We start from the raw sequence: 26,303 nt of genomic DNA, 5'->3' as shown, positions 1-26,303 counted from the left end.
TCTTATTCCTCAAACCGTTTCATTAAGTCCTGAACCTGTTTTTCAGTCTTAGAAAATAATAATCCAGTTTTTCTCCTGTAGAGAAGATCCTTGAGCTGTTTTTCTTCCTAAGACTGACTGATCCATCCCTTACTGGCATGTAGAGATCCTCTCAAGTTCAACCTGAACTTATCACAGCTCATTACTATTCTCCAGAATAATTAAAATGCTGCCACTGTGCAACCTGTGGGTGACTTAGAATCTCTACCTTAACATGTATTAAGCAGTGCATTCTAACACTTAGCATTAAAGGGGCTACACAAAAGCAGCAACTGTTCAGGCAAACAGCGGAGCTAATGAAGGTTCCCCAGCATTTTTTGACTTGGCCTTAATTCAGCTTGCCCAGATTTGCTTCAGTTATATGCAAGCTGTAAAATTTGGTTTCATCTATCTGAAATTCTCTTTACAAAATGGTAGTAGAGTGGACAAATGAACCCTTTGACAAGCACACAGGCACGTCAAGGTGTTCAGTCAGGGTATTTTTGTCACTCTACCAGGCAGTGTTGAGAAGCACTGGTGCAATCATGTCTCAGTTCAGCCTCAAATAATTGGGGCTGATCAGATAATGGCAGTGAAACAAACTGCAAAATCATTATAAAGATGTGCAGCAAAAACAAACTGTGCCTCCACCATAGTGGAGCGCGCAGTCACTGCTGTGTTTTGGCTTACCTAGAAGATGAAGACAATCTCTCACAGCTCACCTGTCTGCTTCCTGCTTGACTGCAGTGAGGTAGGAGCTACAACAGAAGGACATCAGACCAAACTATGTTCTTTCTACAACATTACTTATTTTGAATGTCTTGGTCTGTATTTGGGGATGTTATTTCTTAAACATGAACAGGCAACAGAGAAGGAAAATGAATTCCTCTCCAGTTTAAATTTTAATTCAAGTCCAGGACACTCAAGTGATCCAGTGATCAATGGAGCATCTACCCTGTGAAGAAAGGCTGAGTGAACTGGGTCTGTTTAGCCTTGAGAAAAGAAGACTGAGAGGGGACCTGATCCAGGTCTACAAATATCTGAGGTGTGGGGGGCAGAGTGGCGAGGCCAGGCTCTTTCCAGCAGTGTGTGGAGACAGGACAAGGGGAAACGGCCAGAAACTGGAGCATAGGAAGTTCCACGTGAATGTGCACAAGAACTTCTTTATGGTGAGGGTGACGGAGCACTGGAACAGGCTGCCCAGGGGGGTGGTGGAGTCTCCTTCTCTGGAGATATTCAAGACCCGCCTGGACGCCGAGCTGTGTGACATGGTGTAGGGAGCCTGCTTTGGCAGGGGGGTTGGACTTGATGATCTCTAGAGGTCCCTTCCAACCCCTACAATTCTGTGATTCTGTGATCAGCAACACACAAAAAAATAATAATCACCTTTGAAATAGATACAGTCCTCTAGGAAAATTTATTCCATTAATTTACTGAGTGAGCCAATTAAGGCAAAACATAATATCTGGAAATAGACATGCCTGCACTGAGTACAAATATTAGCTGCCTTAACATTATATTATGCATGAAAATGTCCTCTGAAAGCATCTAAGAAAAGTCAAAGCAGAAGAATACAACTGAAAAACTGCTTAAGGCAAACAAAGTATTTATTTATTCTTTGCTTCTTAAAAAAAGTATCATTAATAAAATATTTTCTTCACAATTACTTCCATATTTCTGAATAAAGACTTCAGATTGTGTGAGCATGGACAGAAGATATTCGTAGCCATGAAAAAAATCAGACAAGACCAGAAACTTTTATAAAAAACGGCCCATTACATCAATAATGCATTTAAGACTTACAAATGTATAGAGAATGCAAGATAGCAAAGCAAGTGATTTACATCCCACCATTTTCCAGATCAAATCGTTGACAATTGTAACTTAACAGGGAAACTAAATAATTACATATAAAATTTGAGGTTTGGAAACAGTGTAGTAAACTCTGTTGTCGAAATGCTATGCTGAAATAATTTCGTGTCTATATAGTTTCTGATCTAAAAGCCATGGAAGCAACAATAAATCTGCCTAGTGTTTTAACTGGAGATGAACTGTGTCTCTGCTATAGAAAAGATATACATAAAAGAAAAAAAGAATGAGGGGAAAAAAAAAGAAAGAAAAAAAGATGCACTTTGGTAAATTATATTTCAAAAATTCATTAGTCCAGACTTCAACTACTTCGTCATAGACCTGTGCTCTCCTTCAGCAATTTACTGTTACGTTTATTAAAACTACTCAGCTTCAGTCCTGAGAACTTACTTACATATACCAAATGGTGTGAAGTACCACTTCAGCACAGGCCTTAAGGAACATCCAGTACAGAATTTGCCTCCCTACTCTGAAATGCACAGAAAACATACACGTTACGCTGTCAACATGTTCATATCACTAACATACGAAAAGTAGCTAAACAACAATCCCCATCTTTGAAAAAAGTTACCGAGTAACTGAAATACTAAACATTGCAGCAAATGCCTATTAAGGTGTCAAGTAATAGCACATTCCACTTTATAAACTGTAATGCCATTATCACAGCTATAAATACGTTTGCTCTGATTTCCTTTTTTATGAACCATATTGGAAATCACACAGTTATTAAAAATCGGAATTACTCATTTCCACTACTGGAAACCACCTTCACTTCTCAAAAAGTAAAATATACAGTTTACAAGTAGATTATAAACCTGTGCTGTATCCCCACTTAGAATCAGACTATCTAACTTTTACAATTCCAGAATTATAACCAGTATTCTTTATTGTCATGGGTCAATCTTCTTTCAAATGGTCCGAGGTGGCAAATGTTGTTTGTACATCCCTGCCAGAGCCTTGGCTGCGCTGTAGATCATCTGCCGGCGGGACATGCCAGTGAACACCACGTGCCAATCAGTCCTGTTGACGTTCAGTAGATTCTTCTCAATCACTTCACCCACTGTCACCAACAGGCCTGACCATCTCAGATTGTAGTCCTGAGGCGTGAGGCTCTTAGCCTGCATAACGTTTTGAGACAGTGGTTATTGAAAGGGTATGAAATCAGAAGTTTTGTCTCTGTCTTCCCAACTACCAACTTTCAGAAGCAATCCTTCTCAGGTCAGCAGGGTTACATGGCAAATAAAAGAATATCAGATACTGATACTGCCCTATCATTCAGAACAGCAATTAGACTTTTGAGATGTATGTACCACAACCCAAATGTCATCCGAACAGTTCAAAGCTAAAATAGCATATTCAAGATAATAAAAGAAATTCTGTCATTAGTCCTAAATATTTTTCTTTTTTGAAGAATCCAACAAATAGAATCAATAGCTATGTATTTCTTTTAAAAGGTAACTGTTACCCTCCCAAGATTGTCCCCTCAGAAGAGATCAGTAAGGAGACAACTGAGTCTGGCAGTAAATGAGTACAGAGCTATACACGTGAGATCACTGAGGGAGCACATTCTCTAATTCCCTGATGCTGGATGCAGAAGAAAAACAGTGCTGTAAGCATCACTGCATTTCACTCTTCTCATGCTCATACCAGGCACCGACCTCTGGCCACCCCTCACATATAACAATGAGCAGAAGCCTTCCAGCTTCAGCAAGGCCGTACTGAGTATTATTAAATTAAAAAAAAAAAAAAACAAACAACATTTATCATCTAAAGAATGTTTCTCCTCTGTTCATAGTCAGAAATACAACTATATAATGACTGTGATTGCTTTTTTCCTGCTTTGTGATTTAAATTTTATTTAAAGATATTGGACTGGATTTATACAAGTTTCCTGAGAGAAACACTGATTCCAGATGTGTAACAGGAATAAAGGTAATAAACACATCTGCTGCAGGCAAAAAAATCAAAAGGCCAATGATTTGCCACACATCACAATTAATTTAATTACAAATTTTTGCTAGTCTTGCTATTACAAGTCTTAAGGTACAGGCCTGGGAATCCCAGCAAAAGAAAAATGTGGAGTTGTTAGAGAGAGTCCAGAAGAGGCCATGAGGATGATCAGAAGGCTGGAGCACTTCTCCTGTCAAGACAGAGCTGGGCTTGTTCAGCCTGGAGAGGAGAAGGCTCTGAGGAGACCTGATGTGACCTTCAAGTATTTGAAGGGGGTTTATAAAAAGGAACATTGAGTTCTATATAGTCTCATAGTCTGGCACGACAAGGCAGAATGGTTTTATACTAAAAAAGGGGAGATTTAGATTACATATTCAGAGGACAGTGAGGCCCTGGCACAGCTGCCCAGAGAAGCTGTGGTGCCTCATCCCTAGAGGTGCTCAAGGCCAGGCTGGATGGGGCCTTGGGCAGATGAGCTGGTGGGGGGTGCCCTGCCCATGGCATTCAGTTGGGATGGGGTGGGCTTTAAGGTCCTTTCCAACCCAAATCGTTCTGTCACTCTATGAAAAAAATACTCTAAAAGTTAAGCTATTAACAACTGCTTTTAAATAACAAAAAATATTCTACAAGACAAAAGCAAAGGTCAGCTTTGTGCTCTATGTTAAAAAACAGCTTAGTTCATATCAGTGATCTGTAGACACTGTGACAATTTACGCAGTAACTTCACATAGCTGTGCTTATTTTCAGATAGTGAAAATATAGAATAGATATTTTCAGATAGTGATAATAGATAGCTTTTCCCTCAGTGAAGCTGTATTTGCCTAATTAGTAATTCTTCTGAAGCTTCATGTCTTTCTATACCCTTTCTGAGAACATTATGGAAAACTAAATAGTGCAGTATTTCTTTTGCTGTCACGCATCAGCTTTTCATAGTTCTAAGAGCCCTGAAAAATAAGAACTAAAACCAATCAAATAATCACTCTGCTGAATTTGGTATTACCAAGCAAACAAAAAAGGATAACTGCTATTTGTTTTCTCCAAACAGCCCCCAAGTGCATCAAACACCAAACAGGTGTGATTTTTTATTTATTTATTTATTTTTTTGCTTTATTTTTTTAAATTCTGCACAGAATCAATGAAAATAAATTTCAGAACTAATGTATGGCTCATATCTGCTGCCAGGCAACATGTAGTGGGCAAAGTTTGGAGTCATTCCCAGTCCAAGCCCAGGAAATCTAAGTTATCTCATGAAAAAAAGCTACCAGCAGTGCTTAAGAATTATTCAGTGCTACGCTGTTTTCAACAGGATGAAGCAGAACCTTCCAAGATTTCAGTCTCTACATTTCCGAAAATTCAAACCTTTGTCAGAATAGCACAGTCAGAACAGGACATCTGACTTGCCTCTTAGGTATGAGTGTCTGTTCACAGTAGCATTAGGCTTGTGAACAGTTATAGAGAATTACCTATTAGGGATGAGCTTTAGGAGCACTAGCCAAAACAGTAGGCTATCAGTTTGCTGCTAATTAACTACATAATACCCAGGTTATTACAAACGCTTACTACAACCTGAGTGACCTCAGCTCATGCCTAAATGGAATGTTAGCTACTTCAGTTGAGTTGGTAAAACGTGTCTGTATGCACACAGACACTTCACTATCACATAATTTTGCTGAGGTCAGATGAAACTCCAAAACTTACATGAAGTAAGTTAAGAAAAGGAAAGCACATCTTTGGATGGATAAGAGCGCTTACCTCAAGCACCCGGTGCACTTGTTTAGTGCATCATTTGAGCTGCAAAGCTTTCCCTTCTCATCTGAGAAAGTGAGAGTATCCTTATTTTACCTATTTAAAGATTGGTAAGGTTTATTTTTAGTCACTGAGGCAGAGAGATGGAAACAGAACAGTGATAAAATTATATTCCATTCTCGAGGGCCTGTTTCTTCTTGGATAATTTTTTTTGCTATTATTTCCTATCAGTTTATTTCTTTTCAGAATACTTTTTTGATTAATGGAAAAGTAAAACTAATACTTCCATATGCCAAATACTGCAGACGAGGCTCTCAAAGAAAGATTACTTTGCCACAAAAGAATAATCACTTTGGGTAGTACATACACATGACTACGAGGCATGTTTTATCTTCATTTCATAAACTGAAAGATTCGAGTGGAGCAACAGTAAGAACTGACATCACAAATGTATTTAAAACTGAAGTCTTAAGTCTGAACTGTTCATCTACCATTGGTTTAAAAAAATAAATAAATCTGAAAACTCACCTGCTGTACATATTGTAGAGGAACTGGTGTTGCTTGGGTAAAAGCTTCCAAATGAATTCCATGAACTGGATCCTCAATGATCAGACATCCAATGTCAAACCACCTGTAATAATATGCCAGTTATTTCACTTTTGAGTACTGAATATCGCTCAGTTGAAAAGCGTGTTAATACTCAAATTACAACTCAGCCATTTTATAAACTCCACTATGTGGTTATTTGCAATAAAGTTTCATTAAGATGTTGTAATTTAAAAGCAAAATTAATATAAAGCATTTTTATTCATATGTAATTACAGTCCATGTATGTAAATGAGAAATACTTATGACAACAAGAAAGCAGGGGGAGTGGGGGCGTTTCTGACACAATTCTTTCAAGAGTGCTCCTTATTAATATAACCTTCCCTAGCAATTAAAAACCTGAATTCTCATTCATGTTGTATATAGAGAAGATTGCTGTGGCATGTCTAACCTTACTATGACCATTTATGCAATTTAGTCACAGGAACAGTTTGGCATCACTCAAAAAAAAACAAACAGTAGTGGTTACTGAAACAGTACCCAAAATGCTTCTGTATCGAGCTTGCAAAACATTGAATCATTTCTCCCTATCAACAAACTGACAACACTGATAAGATCCAAACAAAACTAAGAGCAATACATCACTGACTCATTGTATACAATTCCCAAAACATTTGTACAGTTGAGATGCCAGAGAAGAAACACTCCAGGGAAAGCAAAAACACAAAAGCATTGCCAAGAATCACAGAAGATTTAGAAAGTAAAATATTGCACTTTTGATAGAGCACTACTCCTACTTCCAACTATGAAAGACAGCTTATTCATGTTGAATGTCTTAAAAACAAATTTAAAAAGATCTCTGGCTAAGGAATAAATAAGGAGTAAAATTCAAAGGAAAAGAACAGCAGTTATTCTGAAAAAGAAATCTGGTTGTCAGAGTTACTCCTTCGTGTACATGATAAAACATCTCAACTGGACTAGGTGGAAGTGAACACTGAACAAAAATGAATGCACTTCCTAATTCTATTTACTTTAGAAACTTCACTATCTATTCTCCACTAAGGATACTAAAAGTAACTTTAAAAATGAAGCAAAACAAATGAATCAAGACTCCACCGCTTGAAGAAAAATGCAAAGATGGAAAAAGAAAAAAAAAAACAGAAAAAACCACAACTGTTTAATGTTTTGGAGGCTAATTGCAAAACTATTCAATAAAAAAATGTCAAAAAAAAAAAAAAAAAGTTAATATTGCCAGCTCTGAACTTTTGTAGTATGAAAGAAATAGACAAGGATTTTGTCTACTCAGCTCTCAAGATGAATGGACAAAAAGCTGAACACCACCACCAAAATAAGATCTGACAAAGCATGAATACGCAGACTCTCCTGTCTTCTGCTGAAAATGGTACTGGTAATAGCTCCTCAGTGGCACTTGCAAGTCTATAAAGAACATTCTACTTTCTTTCCTCCTCTCACAGGAATACATTTAAAGTTCTCACTTGTCAGGAAGCAATTCCTCAATGAAGCTTTCCACTGACACAGCAGGCTGTTTTTCATGTATCACTCCTGTCCGACGTAAGCTGTCTATCCTTTCTTGGGCCCCCTGCAAAGCACAGCACAAAACTTGCAGACAAATGCAAAGAACAACTGAATGTATTTTTCAAGTTAAAATATGAGAGATTTGGAAAAATAAAACAGCACTGAAAAAAAAAAACACTCTGAGGCTGCAATGAAAAAACTACCATTACACAGCAGTAGACAAACAGGCAGAAAAAACATACAGCTTAGCTCCGTTGTGAAGAATGCCGCATCAGTTAAGAGAAATTACTTCATTATTAATAAACAAACAATTTTCTTATATTTAAGAAACAGGACCCTAAATTGTTTTTTGCAGTATTTCCGGTTATTGGTCAGGAGGTGGTTCCACGTACACACCTTGCATATATTTATATTCAGGCTATGTTCAAATCTCATGAAACACTCTCTGCTAACCCTTTCTGCACAGTGAATTTTCATCTTTTAAGATCATTATTCTTAATTATCCTCATTATTATCTGTTTGGGAAGACTCCTGTGGCAAGTGTTGATCAAGCTAACTTTCATCTGCTGAACAAATAAGGAGGCAACCAATGAGATTAGAAGTGGACAAAACTATTCTTCATTTGCTATAAATTTATTTATAGCAAGAAATGAAAACTTATTTCAGCAAGACACTTCACAAGATCCAATGATAACAGAAAGCGGAGGTTTGCTTACCTTAAAAGCTGATCTCCCTTTAAGGAAAGTCAGATTATTTAAGGTGAATGTTTCTACAGTCTCACTTTTCATTGGAGGTACTTCAGCATTATTACACATTAACTTACTTTTAAACCAGCAGCATAGCCCACAGGCTGGGGTGCGATGTTAGACTGTGCAGCCTCTCCAGTAACAACAGCCATCCCAAAGACTTCTTGAAAGGCATCTCTAATTGCTGCAACTTTTACTTCTTTATTAGAAGTAACCACAATGTCCAGTTCTCCACCAGTTTCTTAAAAAAAAAAAACAACAACAACAAAACCCACACATACTTAGTGTACATATGTATGTCTCTATTTCAAATACATTCTAAATCTGAAGCATATGCCTCACCTGGTGTTCTCTTTCTCATACACCACACAGAATTTATTTTATTAAGCAAACAAATTAGGAAGAGTAGGATGATGAGCTAAGAGATTTATGGATTAAACAAACAAGCAAACAGACAATAGGAACTTAGAGATGTTCAGTACCCTGAAATTAAAAAAAAAAAAAAATGGGAACCTTCAGTGACAGCTAACGATTTAACAGAATAACTCAAAGTGTTCATTTCTAAAGATGATTTGGGAAGCAGTAAGAAATGTCAGTGTGATGTGGGAATTCTTTCCTACAAAAGCAACCAAGCACACAGATTCTGTTAATAGAATCCAGAGAATGACTGCCAAATTTTGTAATCTTTTAAGCAAACGATCACATTATTTCCTAGTAGTGCTTGGACTGCAAATTTAAACATTTTCTTGTTGCTCACCTTCCTCTTTTCATATTTAGTCCATTAGCTGTGAATGATAAAATTAAGTCCAAAGGGAACAGACTACAGTAAGTCACCAACTCTATGGTCATTTATTAAATAGCATCTCCTGTAGCTTCTGCTAAAACAGAATACTGGGCTAGTTGAACTACTGGTCCAACACAAATGCTTCAAGGTCTGGGGTATCTCTCCCACAGGGGAAGGTGAACAAGCAGTGACTCTTCAGCATGGAGAAGACAAGGCTCAGAAGACACCTCATTGATCAATCATAAACGATCTATTTTTTCACTGATTTCTTCTTCAAAGAGATCAATCTAAGTAAAGCTGCTTTTGCTGAAATTCATCCTATTTGCATGCCCTCAGGACACAAAATCTGCTGACAGGCTTTTAAGGCTCCATACAAGTGTAATTTAGATTATGATCATCACATACCAAAGTATATCCTTATTCAACACAGATACTACAGAAAGGAAGTAAAGGTATTAAAGCATTAAATGAAATAGCTCATGACTGACTCTGCCATGCATAGCAATACAAAAACACTAAAACCTAAAATGTAAGAATTGCATTGATTCAGAAATAGAACTGCCACATCAAGTTAAAATGTAGTCCCTGTACAGGAAATTGGACTGCATCTTTTGTGCTATAAACTGAAACATCAGTTCCACAGAAAATTAAAAAAATCCTTGTCAATTTTCATTATAAAAATATTGATTTTTATGCTTGTAATGTGACAAAACATTTACTATGCAGACAGAAAAATTCCATTCCATGCACTTGCCACAGAGACTAAGATATTTGCAATGAACCAGTGAAACAGTTCAGTGGTTTTCCAGTAAGAGATTACTGTAATAGTATTTGTAAACGTGAAAATATTCCTAAGTACTTCATCCAGAGGCTCTGGCACTTCCAGGCTTTGGATGAGGAATCTGAAATTTGTTTGAAATTGCAGCTTGAGAAGTAAAACAGGTCAAAATCGGAAGAAAGCCTCTACAGTCATATAAATACCTTTATTTTACCTCCCTGAGTCTGCCCATCTTGTTTTAATTTAATGCGCAATTTTACCAAAGTTAAAATAGGTAATGCAAGAAGACTGAAGCACAGAATGTACTTTAATTTAAAGTACATTGCACTTAAATAGAGACACAGTGGGAGAAAAAAGTATGGAACAAAGAGATTACACAGAATGCTGCTTCAATGTTTTTTTTTAATTTATTTTTATTTCCTTATCACTCACAATTTGTATTAAAAAGGCATTACTATGCCAGTAAATGAACTACAGTGAAATACTGAAGCCAAATGAACATGAAGATGAAAAGAAAACAGCCTTCAGAGAAAGTGGTTCACTGGACAATACACTTGAGAAACCTATACAATATTCTGTCTTTGAATTAGCATACAGGATCTTCAAATGCATAAGCAACAAGCTATTAAATTAACCTACTATTTACATGTATTATGTAATGGTTTGTCACAAATACTTACTGATATATGGAACCATGCCAGGATCCAGTGTTGTGATCATGGACTCCACAGAATGTTTGGTTTTATCAAGAACAGACTTTACCATGGGATTCTCCGCTACACCCTACATTTAAACAGACAGACTTCCATGTTATAATTAAAAAAACAAACAAATCTCTTCAAATGTTGTCTTGTCATTTTCTTATCACATTTACCTTTTTTAACAACCGCTGTATCTCACTCATCAGCATATAATGCTATAGAATAAAACTATCACTGCACAGCACTGTGGGTACAACATACAGCTGATATCATCTTTACCATCCTCTTTAGTGCATTATTCAGATGACTTAAAAAGAAGCATCTTCAACAGCAGTAAGGGGCAACACACTTGATCTAGTCCTGTTCTGGGACCAGAATCCCTGAGCATTTACTAAGATTGTAGGTTTCCAAAGCCACCTACAGATGTGGTAAGACCACACAGCTAGATTTAGGTTTTGCTAACTTATGCCAAACAGTCTCTTTACTACCCTTCCTAAAGACAATAGGATCTATTTTTGAATGGTCCATTACTAAAAAAAATACTTCTAGGGCAATTAAGCTGAAAGCTTATAAATAGATTCTAAACAATACTGGAAAAAATGCTCTGTGCTCTCCAGCCAAATCATAGGTGGAGCTGCTGACAGACTTTGAAGCTGATTAAATATAAATACATACACTACACTGTGTCTTGCAAATAGTCTTGATGATTGTCTTCATCTCTTCACAAGTTTATTTAAAGCCAGATAAGATCACAGGGTGAAAGAAAGATACAACTGCTGAATAACTCAGAGATAAAGCCTGAAAACTAATTTATTGAAACCTTTTATAAAATTTCTTTGGTAGGCCGACTCCCTTAAGTCTAACATAAACTGCATATGATTACATTTGCTTCACTACAATCAAGCATTACACGTGGTAACACTGTGCATGCATTCTCTTTGACAATATTTTTATTAAAACTTCTCTGATTCTGGAATTAATTATCCCAGAATAATTTCTGCTCAGCAAGGCTTCTTTCCCATAAATATGAATTCTATTCCTCTGTTGCAAGCTTAACAGAGAGAGAAAAAAATCACAATCCTACATCTACTGAGATATTACAGAATGACTAATAATGATTAACTTCCTCACATCACACAATGAAATAGTTCACTATTGAGTTTCTGTGCCTTTCTCATCACTGAGCAGAACACTAAGTCTGATTAGAGAATTTGGTAAAGAAAATTAAACAATTACTTGTGCTAGCATAAAAGTTTTGGAACCAGAGCCCACAGTGGCTGCTTCCCTGTCAATACGCACAACCCCAGCAACTTTTCTGAATGGTAGCGCCCTTCTACTAATGCGTAAGCTCTTGCGATTTCTCACTCACCCACAGGGTGCCTTTAAGGACAAGACCAGAAATATTTCTCCTTAGTTCCCTCATAGTTTAAAAGCTTGACCGTTGTTTTACTAAGAACTGAGGGAAGGCTATGAGATCCTCAGAAAGATCTGCAGTAACACGTTCTAGGTCTGGGGTCAAGCAGTACTTATCCAAATACTTCCAGCCTGGCTGCCTAACTAATAACTATAATATACAGCCCCTGAAGATCATCAGGTTTCTGAAAAGCTGGAGTTGTTTCTGCCTGAGCAGACTGCCTTTACGGTCACAGGTCTATCACAAAGCAGGGAGAAATAATCCACATTTTTTATGTGAACAATAACGCAATTAGATTTGGAATTTCTATCAAGTCAATGCTAAGTCAACAGAAATCCAAAGAGATGGAGAATCTTCCATATTGGCGGACTGCAAATATGAATCTCTTGAAAATTCAGGTACTAACCTGAATTGATCAATCAGGCAAGTACTCATACTGCGAAGTTTAGTGATTACATTAGTATCAAACTTTGTTTATAATGCACCATATACAACCAGTCTCAGAACTTTTCTGTAAGACTGCCATCTTAGACAGATTCAGGGAACTGAAACAGTCTCACTCTATTCCAATCCATCAATTTGTCAGTTTTAGATTCTTTTAAGCACTGTCTAATTTGAAGGAAATCTGCAAGAAAGGTAAATGGTTTGTTAAAAACACTTGGGAAAAAAAACAGCATAAGACTATTTACAGAATAGAAATAAGGATAACTGTAGCAACTATGATGCTAGTTCTTTAGGATGTATTTCTGCAGTCATTACTTATTTGCCTCCCAGATTCTATCTGATCTTTAAAAAACAAGAGCGCTGACACACTGAGAATATTATGGCTTAACCATAATTAACAATTCCTCATTCTCTGACCTACATACACGTTACTACCGTCAGTAAGTCACAATTCCTTGTGTAGTGTAACAAGTTAAAAACAAACAACTAACTTACCTTTATAAACCCCCACAGGCCTCCAGCAGGTGCTCCACTCTGGGCAGTAGATGCTCTGGGGTCTTCATGCTCCTCAGGAAAAGTGATTGAAGAACCACTTCCCGTTCCAGAAGCCAAGGGTGATGAGAAAGATGCTTGTTGAGTAATAGGATCTGCCAGAACACCTAGTAAGGAGAAATAAACACAAATGTTCATTCAGTTTTCTGTACTTAATTTGTTATACTGCAACGGCTTGCTGCAGTAGTTTAATAGGAAAATGAGCAGGAAGAGGAAAAGAATACTGGGTAGTTTTGCTTCACTTCTTGAAGGCCCCAGAACAATTCTGCTTGTTAAAGGTTAGCAGATACAATACCTATAAATGAGTTCAACAGTGTCTACCAATAGAACTGAGAATGCCAGTATATTATGCGTAAAATAAAACAATTTTCTTTTTCTAAGCAGGTTAGTTTAACAGTGGTGCTTTCTGTTGTACTCAGATTTTTAATAGAAGACCTCTGTGGAGGAAAAAGAGAAATGGGTGTTGCTCTTTGAACAAAGAAACAGGAATGTTCTCATACATAATAAAATGAGAGGTAGGAAATTTTCTAACCCTGAGAGCTGGAAATCAGTAGCAGTAGAAAAAGGAGCAAATAACCAAAAAGCTTTATGTATTTTAAAGGAAGATTAAAAAAAAATAAAGAAATAAAAAAAGAAAAATTCATCATGATCCTTCACCCTACAACAGGGGTCTATTTTAATGATTTTCCAACACGAGACTTAATCAAGAGTTATTTTTACTTTACATTTCCCAACAGACTGGTCTTTTTAAACATTTTCTTCATACAGACCACTTAAAAGAGATATCGCCAGCAAAAGTAAAGGCATGGCCTGATAGTCAACAGCCAAGTTTCCATTCCTCTAGCAAAACATGACATCAGTTCAGCCACTACAGCAACCATTTACATGAAAGATGTTTATTTTTAGCTGTCCTAATGTAATTTAGTGACTGGAAACAAGAAAATAGAAGCTGGCCTCATGGGATGAGCAGTTTACTATAGATAAATTATACATGAGATTACAGCCTGAGATACAGCTACAATGGCTGAACTTGATTCTCTGCTCATGTTCACATGAACAATGTGCAAAAAACCACAGCTCTCAAAAAAATGTTTTTCTGTAAGTGTGGATGCTACTAGAACTCAGCAAAAGGGAACTCTGATCCAGACCATGCCTGTGTTCTAAAGGCCACACTCCCTTCTGCCATGTCCATCTACAGTACTTGGAATACTAAGAATTTGAACTTGCAGAACTCTAGCAGAGTGGTGGAAAAAGCCACACAAGAGATCCCTCATTCTGTCTCATTAATATAAAAGCATACAAACAAAAAGGTTAAAAAATAAAATAAAATAAAAAGAACATTACCTGAGACTGGAGGTGCAGAATATGATGGCATCAGTGGGCTTTGTGGTGCTCGCCCAGCATGACCTCTGGTAATGTCATAGGTTGAAGACAGAGAAAATCCTGAAATGGGTGGGCCAGTGGGAGGTACAGAAGGACCAGAAACAGTTGTAGAGCTGAATGGAGGAGGTGCAGAGAACTGGGGCAGAGAGGTACTAAAAGCTGAAGAGGTAACAGGAGCTGGGGCAGGAGCCAGAGGTGGAGCAATAGTAGAAACTGCTGCAGAAGGCACGAACGGAGGTGTAGCTGAAGTCATTATAGGAGGAGGAAGCGGAGCCACTGCAGCTGGCAAAGGTGGTGAGTATGCTGGAGATGACATACTTGGTGTAGCAAGGGGACTGGATAAAGCTGAGAAGGAAAAAAAAAAAAAAAAAGACATTTTAGAAATACTGAGCCTTAACCTAACTGATACTGTTAGGGAATTGGTTAGTCTTTACAAGCAAGTTTTGAAGCTGTCCGCTTTTTGCCCTCCAACAGGAATTTTAGTTCTGCCTAAATTTCCAAAAAAATATTGACTCCAATCAGTGTAGTTACAGTACTATGTAAGCCATGTAGCTGTGCATTAACCTATTTGCCTGGACATGTGATTAATGGGGTTACATTGGTAGTAGGTGGACTGGATGATCTTGGAGGTCTTTTCCAACCTTGGTGATTCTATAATGCTACAAATGTTTGATTTTTAAATGCCTTGCTTATCCACAATGGCTTCATACTATCCTTCACTAATATCAAAAGGCACAGGATATAATTATAGGGTAAAGTTTATCATTAACAGTGGGAGACACAGATCCATGTTTCCAACAGTCTTCTTGTATTTTTTTCTGGCCAACTTCTTCCTAGATCTGACAAATAGCTCTTATGAGGAGCAGAAGTATCAGCTCTGTCATTTCCTTGCTGCTCACTGACATTCACATTGCTAACACTATCATCAATCTGTGATCTCTTCATTGGAATATTTCAAGGCCACATGTCCATTTTGTGAAGGTCAGTTTGGTTAAAACTGGATAACATAATTCATAAATCCACTCAACCTCACAGACAACAATGCAAAACATGGCAAGTAAGCAAGCAAGAGCAGGTTGAAGCCCTTTGTGTTAGAGAACACCCACTCTTTCATCAGGAAATCTCTTGTACAACATGTCACTGACACACAGACAAGTTGAGTAAATGCTACAAGGCTAAGGCAAATATTACTCATAAAGCTTGTTTCCTTACATCAGTGAATTGCAGGGACTGGAAGGGATAAAAATATATATCAACAGACATTCTCATGTTTTCTTCCCACTATGCAGTGGATTGCCTTACACACCTCATAGGGTAAGCACACAGCAATTTGAAGGTCACCACACAAAACAGATGTACCAGAAAAAATGAAATATTTGGTATTCAGATTCTTGAAAAGAATCAGATATAACGCACACATGGCTTGTTTCCCACCTACAGTATTAAAAAAAAATGATTATCTGAGTTTACTACTATCCCCTACAAGAATGTAAATTTGTTTTTTAACTCCTTTCTATGTTGATATCCTAGTTGTGCACTGCAGTGTAAGTTACAATTTTGCTGGACTTATATCCTTAGAAACCCTAAGTGTATATGCATAACTTCAGAAAAAAAAAGTTCACGAACAAAAATATGTTTAAAATATTCTGTATGTCAAACATGTGCCAGATAAGCAGACTTCCATGACTAAAAAATAATTTAAATTATCCAAATTAGCCCGAAGAGCACTGTAATTATACTGATAGCAACACAATGTTTTGGGATGAATTGCAATACTTCAAAACACGTGAATAAATGTGATCAACTTGCCGAATAAGTTTCTTTACCTGATGAGTCAGGCATTGCAGAGACAGCAGTAGATCCTGCTGTGCTTGGTGGGGGTGTACCAGGTGGAGTTGTCTCTATTCCACTCTCTTCCATCATTTTCCTTCAGCTACAAAAACCTGTCAGAAAAAAAAATATATATATTAAATAAGAATACCTTCAGAAAGATGACAAAGATTTTTCAACTAAAATATGAGAGCCACAACACAGTGATTTACCTTATCCTACAGAGCAGGTAATTTAAATTCCAACTCTAGGGGGAAAAAAAAGACTAATCTCAGGTACGTAATTGTCTCTCTTCTCCTGCGCTCTATCCTTACTTTTAGCATGGCAATAATAAGTCAGACTCCAAGTCTCTTCCTAAAAATCCTACCATGCATGCTCTGTTACTATTTTATAATAGATGCTGACAGTGTTTAGATGAGTAGAACTTCCGAAGTGGTTCCCTCACTTCTGAGGGATTCAGTGGAATCCCTCATCCCAGTGTAAAAAAACCCTTGTATGATCAGGCAGCATTTTGCTGCATTACTGAGTGGTAGCAATTCAATCAAGAACTTGATATTTTCAGAGCTGGTGCAGGGAAGGATGCAAAACATTACAAAGGGCAAGAGAGAGGACCAAAGCCTTTCCTGATCCGGCAGCAGCAAACAACAATAAAGCAAGAAGTTGCAGCTACCTTACTCTGCTTTAGGCATTTCAGCAGATGCTCCTCAGCATCATATGTGAGCCAAAGCACTTTGCTACACACTGTGAACAGCACCAGCATGGCTGCCAACAGCTAGGAGCCAGCCCAGAAGTTCCTGAGTCTGTGACCTAAGGTCTAGCAGTCTGCCAACAAGCAGTTTCCTTGTTTGCATTAAAGAAGTGCTCTAGGGTCAGCTAAATTACCTCCTACAGAACCCAAATTAAAACAGATGAAACTTACTTAAAATATGAATACACTGAAATCAATTAAGGCACAAAGTTAGGAACACTACACTGAATAAGATGTCCAGTGCAGACAATTCCTGTAAAATCCAAGTATCACAATATTCTGATAACAACAGAGTCATAGAATATACCTAGTTGGAAGAGACCCATAAGGATCATCAAGTTCAGTTCCTGGCTCTACACAGCACCACCCAAAAATCAGACTATTTAATGGCAGAAATGAAAGTAAATGAAAAAACGTGTCTGTATTTGGAAGGCCAAGTTATGCTGCAATTACTTTGTAGCTCCTTTGCGTAGACTTAAATATACTACTTCCAAAAAAGTAGTTATATGTTTACTTAAAACAAGAATAAAAATGGAAGTATGAACTTATAGAAGAAGAAAAGGCAACGGTAAAGAAGAGCAATACTTGCATCCTTGCCGAGGCCCTGATTCCTCCCAACCCTGGTAAGCTGCAAAGCAACAACTTACATCACTCCAGGAGATTTTCCTTAGGAAATTTTAATAGAAGAAAAATCCTACATAAAGTAATTATATGTAGGAAAATTTGAGACACTCAGGCATTTTACACAATATCCATTATGTCAGAAGCTATGGAGGAATGCCAGCTTACTCCCTTAACAATTTGAAGAGGAAAAGGATTAGGTAACGTGATTAAGAAAACTCATATATATAAAAAGAATTCCACTTGCAAAAATACTATTTTCCCTCTTCCTCGCAAAGAAGTAGTAACAAAATAGCATTAAAAGATGAAAACAACAACTCTTTAATTCACTTAAAAGTCACTCTTTAGGCAGGTTGGGCAGGACAGTAATTGGTGGGGTCCAAGATATCTGTACAAAATTAGTACATCTGCCTTATCATCCTTTAGAAAGGAACTGCACACAGCCTTCTGTTAAACTTCACAATGTAGAAGAGTTCATACTGATAAGATTCTGCATTTTAATCAAGTTAAATGAGTTTACCCCTCCCGTGAAAGCATTTCTGAAATAATTCTTCTTCCAACTACCCACTGTAAATCACAAAAGAATTTTCCACTGCGCAGTTCAAGTAATCACTGGCCAAAATCTCCTAGAAACATTTTGTTTTATCAAGTCTCTGCTGATCTGCTGCTTGATTTCAGCTAATAACATAGTTCAATATTGAGGCCATTTACAGTGACTGAAAAGGTTCCAGGGAATCTCTTTTCAAGAACTCCACAAGGAACTTAAAAGTTATAATTCAAACAAACAAAAATGCTATTGTTTTCACATTTTCTCTCCTCATCTGTCCAACTCTGTGAGACAACCAATGATCCAGGAATGCAGCATGGCCAGCAGACAGCATGAGAGGGGAGTCCTACAGTTGTAGGACTTGCTTCCCTGCCTTAGGCCTTATGGTTCTGAGTATTCACTGCTAGGCATTGTACTCAACAAGCTGGATGCCCTCCGAACAATATCAGCAGAAGGGAAGCAGCACAGCAAGCTCCCGATGGTCCTCTGACCCAAGTACACACCACAGCCTCGTGTGTTGTCTACTATGTTTGGTTGGGTGTAAAAGCAAACTCCTTAATTCAGTTCTCACACATAACCCACAACAACAGTGGCCTGCAATATTTTGTTCCACCCCCTCAATTCTTCATTCTTCTCCTTTCTACCTCCCCATCCCTGGACCAATGAGAGAACTCTAAAACCTAAATGCTCCCACAGTCTTTTTCTTGTAGCTCATCCATCTCCTCACATTTTCCATCTACTCCTATTTCCCAAGTCCCCTCCACCACAAGATGCTCTTCCAGACTTGTCTAAGCAGCCTCAAGGGGGAAACGGAGCAAGCTACACAACACAGGACTGAGAAATGCCACATTACAACCAAACTCATTGTGAAGTTCTGACCTTGCAGCCTGCACAAATAGCAGTGCTCTAAACACTGACTTCTCAACATAAGCCAGTAGTAGTTTGCATGTGCTGCATGATTTTTTTTCTTAAGTGGTTAAGAAAGAAGGAAGTACATAAAAGGCAAGGAAAAAGGTATAACAGATGTAATTGGGACATAACAGCTCATCATGTCAAAAGAATCCAACATGGTACATAATTGAAACTAATTCTGCAGCACACATGGATTAGCACTTGAATATAAATGGCCTGCCTGAATATAGCTGTATACGAGATACTGGAAAGTGAGCAGTATATAAGAGACATGGAAGAATGGAAACAAGAAAAAAATAAGGAAACCAAAGACTTCAACAGTATTCAGTCCTCAACATTTCCAGCAAGGGTTTCCAACTTCCCTCAAAGAAGATGAAGGGTAAAAGCTCCAGAAATTCCAGGATTCTGTAAATTCAAAAAATCCTTGTTACTGCTGACAGTGGAACGATTTAATACTTTAGTGATTTAAAAAATCATTATTTACACTCCAGGCCACCAACACAATTAAAAGCCAAGAGCTCTTGAAAACTCAGTTTAATTTCTTAGGAATATAAATCTTTACAGAAAGCTACAGTGAGATCTTCTGCTTTTACACAGGTGTGTTTTCAACGCGTCTAACTTTGTATGAAAAACTGTTCAACACAGCCAGCTGTGCTGCACATCCGCAAGTTAGGCTGCTTAGACAACAGACACATGCACATAATGTCAACTATAGTGAATTACTTGTTTCTCCCCTTTCCTCTAGTGTTGCTTTATGGTCAGCAGAGATTTTTCAAACATAGCCACACAATGAAACAGAAGTAAATGGGAAAATTACTTAGAAAAATAATTAAAATCAACAACAAAAAATAACAACAAATGAGACTTTTTCTCCTTCTTGCAAACTGGAGCACTCTGTATTAGTAAACTGAAGGCACAAAAGAAATATTCTGAAACAAGCAAACTGAAGTGTGTACAAAGAGGCAAAAAGTACAGCAGTACTGCCATCTACTGATCTGAGACCAGAAGCTGATCGCAGAAACTTGATAATCTCACCTCATGTAAGAAAAACTTTATTTATACTTTTATGAAATCAAAACAAGGGATGCAGGAAAAAAATAAATACAGAGGGAAAAAAGAAACACACACACACACACAAAATAACCAACCCTGTGTGTCCAACGTTTAGTTATCCTTAAAATAACCCCTTTAAGAAGCAGCACAAATCATATCAAGTTCCCAACAGTTATTTGGTTTATTAAATACGGCCATACAGAATCACAGAATCACAGAATTACCCGGGTTGGAAGGGACCTCAAGGATCATGTAGTTCCAACCCCCAAAGGCCACTCTGTAGCTGAGAAGTGACCATACAGATTCTCACCAGTCAAACCTCAGCCTAAGCCGTGCTCCCAAAGGCAAGGGAGTGCATGCACTGAGGTGAACAATGGCTCCAGACCTGATCGAAAAATTTCACAGAGCTCATGTCAAAAGCAGGAAGCAAGTGATTTGAATTAGAGATTGAGCTAGCAAGTTAATCATTTTCTTTACTTGCGTTTAATAGGAAGTGACTGTGTTTGTTTCAGTGTTTTGCAGTAATCTCAATGACATGACCATACCTCAAAACTGTTATTTGGGTTATTACTCTAACTCTGAAATTGACAGTTAATGGTAAGATTACCTACGATCGGAGATAGGTAAATTTCACATGGATAAGAACACATTATCCAGAAATCAGACAGGCTTCAGAGTTTATGCTAGGTCATATTTGATGCCATTCTTGATTAACCCCTTCTTGCCTTTCAGTAGACACTCCTGCTAATAAATGACAAAAACAATATACTTAAGAGCCTGAAGGGGCAACGTAGTAGGAATGTAGTAGGAATACTGATCTCAAATGCTATTAAACTTCTCACGTTTAAATCATAATATGCATATCTATTTCACTTAAATGCATGAAGCAGAGTAATGGTCACATACACCAGTGATGGTTACATGCAAGTTAGCAGCCTGCCAGAATAAGCAGCAGTCAGTTACTTATTTCATAGAATCGCAGAATCACAAGGTTGGAAAGTACATAATCATCTAGCCCAACTGTCCTCCAATCATCATTGCTACCACAAGCCACTAACCCATAACTTGTAGCTCCTCATCCAGACACCTCCTGTACACTGCCAGGGATGGCAACTCCACCACCTCCCTGGGCAGCCATTTCAGTTTCTGACCACTCTCTGAGAAAGTTTTTCCTTATGTCTAATTCACAGTCATGATCCATTCCCAGTGCAACCACTGCTTCAAACAAAATGTTACACCCCAGGCTGCATTAACTGAGACATAGATACAGAATTCTACTGAATGTAGTAAGAGACCAAGGGGGACTGAAAAGCCCAAGAACTCATACAGGTTTGACCAAAAGATGCTAAAAACAAAACAAGATGCACACAAAAAAGCAGAAGATAAATTAGAACGGCATCCTACTAAAGATGAAGTGAAGCTGACCTAAATCAAAAACACACCATTTGTTCTCTAAGTACACGAAGTATAAAACTTTCATTCAAAGCATTTCTGACATTGGTTTATTCTATGTTAGAAAGGGAGAGAAGGCCAGGGATAAAATTCAGAGCCTGCAGGGAGGTGCCAGAGGGCACACAAAGCCTCACGGGAGCCAAAGGAAGGGCACCAAGTCCGTCTAATCACCAAGTATTGAATGATCCTCTTGAAGTCCAAAGAGAGGCACATAATATGCAAAAATAAATATAGGAAGAAAGAAGCCTCCCACAGTTATTTCATACTAATAACAAAAACAGTAGTAATCGAGGAGTTGAAGATATGCTGAGGTGCAACAGCTCCTGCACTTCCAGATGCTGCTTTGCAGGGTGATTTTTTGTTATTGTTGATCTATTTTTTCCCCTCTCTTTTCAAAAAATAACTGTTTTCTGGGTTGTTTTTTTTTGTGAGATATCATGAATCGCTGAAATCAAGGGTAATTCACTTCAGCGGTGCCTCCAGTGTCTGATCTGACGCCGCAGCACCGCCTGTCAGACAAAAGCCGGTCCCCGATGGGAGGACGGTCACAGCCCGCAGTCGCTGACACCGGCACCGCACAGGTTCCCCAGGTGGGAGCCGGGCACCCGGACCCTACGGAGGCAGTCGGGCAGGGCAGCCGGTGACTCACCGCGCACAAGAACGCGCGAGCAGCAGCCAAAAGGAACATACGGCGTGCCGGCCCGGCCTGTTAGCCGCAGTGCTGCCTGCGGAACCCTCACGGACCGAGGTTATCGCGGCTTCGGCCCGGAGCCTCTGCCCACCCTCACGCGTGGCACCGAGGGGCCGCGGCAGCGGTGCGGCCTAGGCGGCCAGCTCGACTCTCTGCCGGCTTTTCCCGACCCCACCGGCTCTCACCTCCGCGTCCACCCCGCGGGTCCCGGCCTCCCGCAGCGCCCCGAGCCCCACACCTGCCCCAGCCGCTTCGGGCCCGCACCGCCGCAGTCGGACCGGCAAGCGAGGGCGGCGACGGCTGCGCTACGGCCCCGCCGCCCGGCCCGGCCCTCCGGACACTCCCTCCCGCCGCCGGGGACGACGGGTGACTGCGCGGCGCCGTCCCGTCGGCGCGACTACAGGCGCCTGCCGAGCACCCGTTGCTGCGGATCGGCCCCTCCGAGCACCACGGGCGGAGCGGCAGAGCCGGCCCGGAGGAGAAGGGGCGAGCCGAGCCCCAAAGGCAACGAAGCGGGTGACCGCCGGCCCCAATGCCGACTACGAGTCCCGGCAGGCTCTGCAGCGAGGCGCCTGCGCCCCGCATTGCCGCTCTGCGGTGCCGCCCCCCGCCACGCGTCGCCACGTCTCCTGCGGGGCGCCCGGTGGGGGTGGCCGCCCGCTGTGAGATGGCGCCGCGGGGCGGGCGTTGTGACTGCCGCTTGGCGGGGCCATTCTGCTGTCCGTGCCGGGGAACCTCCGGCCGGGGGGCTTGTCTCTCCTGCGGTTCTCGTGGCGATAATGCCGTGTTTATTCGTGGCCGCTGTGGTAGAATAAAGCCACGAACGGCCGGGGAATGGTTTGGGAAGGGGTGCTGAGCCGCCGCCTGAAACTGACTGAGTGACGTTAATTTTTCCAAATGGAGATTTTCCTAGGAGACGATTCATAAATGTTGAATTTTATTGATTCCTGCCTGACTTCCACCGACTCTTTGGTAGGCGGGTTAATTAATAGCATGTTCAGGAAACAGTTTCTACCATGGAAACATAATTCTTAATTTTGCTTAGTCAGTTTTTTTCAATTGCTTTGATTCTGACATCTGACCTACTGGAGGCATTAGGAAAGGCAGTAGATTTATTGACTACCTATCTGCAAGAGAAAGGGTGGGCTATAAACCCACAGAAGGTGCAAGGACCAGGCCTGTCGGTGAAATTCCTGGGTGCAATTTGGTCAGGAAAGACCAAAATACTATCCAGTGCAATAACAGGCAAAGTTTAAGCATTCCCAATCCCTACTGTGCCAGGGCGGCAGCAAGAATTTTGGGGCATATAGGGATACTGGTGTTCCTTTATACTTCACTTAGCGCAGTGGCTGAGGCCTTCATACTGACTCCAAGGAAGGCCAAAAGTGGGACTGGGACTGGGGAAGAACAGAACAAGAGGCCTTCTAGCAAGCAAAACTAGCTGTTAAACAGGCCCAGGCACCCTTCCAGCCAAACTAAATCTCCATGTGCCTCAGGACAAGTTAGGCTGGGGCCTACAGAAGTGCTAGAATTCCATTCGAACCCCAGTTGGGTTCTGGTCTCAGGTCTGGCCGGAGCAGAAAAGAGGTATAATATGATTGAAAAGAGTTACTGGCTGCCTACCGTGCATTACAGACAGTAGAGCCAGTAACCCAAGCAGATGAAGTTACAGTTAAGACAACCTTGCCAGTTCGGAGGTGGGTGAAAGGTCTGACCCATGTTGGTAATACAGGGGTGACCCAAGCACAGTGACATGATGGGTTGCCTGTCACAGCCAGAGGAGTAGCCTGTCTTCATCACTGTTGATGGAAGAGTTTCAGAAGATCCTGTCTCAAAACTTGCTGTTGGGCAACTTCAACAGATGGACAGATCCATCTGGACAGAAGTCTTCAGTCTGAAGACATGAAGGCCGGGGACAAAGAGAGATAAGCACCTACTAGATATAAGCAGCTTCTGAATGGCCGATGGGCAGCCTTTTGAGGGCACATTTCTAGAGAGAGAACCAGCCAGAGAACCTGCATGCCCACGCAGGCACTGTTTGTGACTTGTGTCTCAGTCGTATTCCAGGTATAGCGAAGGATCTCCCTTCTCTGATAATGGAAATGAGACAGCCCTGCTAGGGGCTCCAGGTGGGCCACATCTTGTGGGGCTGAGGGGTGCCCTGGGTGCTATGGGCCCTTCTCTTTGTGGGGCACCGGGGCTCCCCAGCTGTGCTTTTCCTGCCTCAGCTGAGGCCCTGCTCAGAGGGAACAAATGCCTCCTCTCCCCACTTCTAGGTCTGGGTACAGTGGGGAGCTTGCCAGCACCCCCACCGAGGGCTCCACTGGATGTGCCGGGGAGCTCCTCCACATCCGTACCATGCGGTGCTGGGGCCAAAAGTCCCCTGGTGGGTGGCAGTGGGACTGAACAGAGCTGTGGGGCCACCCTCCTGTTTGTGGCAGCACTGGGGTCTTCAAGGCCCAGCAGCCTCCAGGCCTCCCGGCCACACAGTCTCCAGGTGGCTTCGATGACGATGTCAGTGAATGGTGATGGATCCCAGCACACCCTAAGATCTGCACCAGGGCATCCCTGACCAGCCCAGTGTGGCACAGGTGTAACACTAACTAACGTGTACTGCAGCCAGTTGATTTGGCACCAGTGCAGCACCTGGATGTTGGACAATTTCTGCAGCCAGAGCAGCACCGAGTCGAGGATGTCTTGTCTTTCCCTGAAAAGCGCTGCCCAGACCTCTGGCAGGAGGCCGCCCACTCTCTCCGGCTCTGCGGCCATCAGCTCAGGGGATGGTAATGGAGTGTGTGCAAAAGATTCTTCAGCACTGTCAGGGTCAGTGGCAGTGGTGGTGGCAAAGCCAACGGGCACTATCAATGCAGGTGGGGAGATGATGCACTCCATGTACTCGTCGCCTCCCTGCACACAGACCCGGATGGTCTGCGTGGCCGTCCTGCACAGCTCACAGCTGTCCCTCAGCCTTGCCCACCGCTGGATGCAGCCAAGGCAGAACGTGATTGCATGGAATCACGTAGGTGACGTCCTGTCGCACATCGCGGCAGATGGAACATGTCCATGCCTCTTCTGCAGCCATGATCTTCTCACTGCAGCAGGTTGGGAGAACCGAGGATGTCAAGTTGTTCTCCTCCAATGGAGCTGCAGCAGAGGTGTTACACTCTGCAGGAGAAAGAGAGATCATGTCAGCACCCAGTCGCTCATTCTTCCCAATGAGCTCTTCGGCTTTCTTATATCAGAATGGTAGCCAAAGCTTTGCTCGACCTCCAAGCCTCACACACACACAATGTCACCCGGTGATGTCACAGCCCATTGCTTGGTGACACCATATGGATTGGGAAAGACCTCTGAAGTCATCAAGGACAACCTTTAATGTAGTGCTGCTGGGTGTACCACCAAAACAGCTGTGTTGTTGATCCTGCTGCCTGTGGGCTGCATTCAGCCCAGGACAGCTAGTAGCACAGCCCCACTTGTTCATAAACTTTCAACAATATCATGTGATTCTTGGGAGTATTTTTCAGGAGTTGACTGCATGCAGCTCTAACACTGACTGCACATGTGGCAACAGAACACTGCAGAGGATAAGGCATTTAACACTGCCACTGGGCAAGGGAATGTGTTGTCCCCTCTGCTCTGCGCTATGAAGCTTCACCTCTTGCACAATGTAAGAGGGGCATGAAGTTATTTAGTAGCATCCGAAGGGCAAGACATACTAGAGTCTGTAGTCCCTGGGTGTGTGCTCAGTGCAGAGGAGCTGAGGGGAGCCATCATGGCGGCTGCAGCTCCTCACAGGGAGTGGAGGGCAGCACTGAGCTCTGCTCTGTGTGACGGCGACAGGGCCCGAGGGAATGGCATGGAGCTGTGCCAGGGGGGGGGCAGCTGGTGATGGGGTCTGCACCAGAGGGCGGTGGGCATGGAACGGGCTGCACCAGGGGCACCAAAGGGCTGGAGCACCTCTCCTGTGAGGAACAGTTGAGGG

The 26,303-nt window shown here is 41.0% G+C and overlaps 1 protein-coding gene across 2 annotated transcripts; it reads right to left on the bottom strand.

The window, feature by feature from the left end:
• Positions 1 to 1,607: 1,607 nt before the first annotated feature.
• PRRC1 (proline rich coiled-coil 1) lies at positions 1,608 to 22,672 on the bottom strand. Of its 2 annotated transcripts, none has more exons than XM_015849708.2 (9): positions 22,560 to 22,672; positions 16,294 to 16,410; positions 14,429 to 14,812; positions 13,028 to 13,191; positions 10,654 to 10,756; positions 8,489 to 8,652; positions 7,626 to 7,729; positions 6,112 to 6,214; positions 1,608 to 3,005 (listed from the first exon to the last, which is right to left on the bottom strand). In XM_015849708.2, the coding sequence occupies exons 2-9, from the start codon at positions 16,388 to 16,390 to the stop codon at positions 2,796 to 2,798; spliced, it is 1,329 nt and encodes a 442-aa protein (XP_015705194.1). In that variant the 5' UTR covers positions 16,391 to 16,410; positions 22,560 to 22,672; the 3' UTR covers positions 1,608 to 2,795. The 2 variants fall into 2 exon arrangements, with proteins under 2 accessions (XP_015705194.1, XP_015705193.1); XM_015849707.2 differs by having other exon boundaries at positions 22,507 to 22,620.
• Positions 22,673 to 26,303: the final 3,631 nt, after the last annotated feature.

This window comes from Coturnix japonica, chromosome Z (genome assembly GCF_001577835.2).
Source record: "Coturnix japonica isolate 7356 chromosome Z, Coturnix japonica 2.1, whole genome shotgun sequence".
NCBI lineage: Eukaryota > Metazoa > Chordata > Aves > Galliformes > Phasianidae > Coturnix > Coturnix japonica.
The sequence above is the reverse complement of the archived record's forward strand: the minus strand, read 5'-3'. Positions and strand labels throughout refer to the sequence as shown.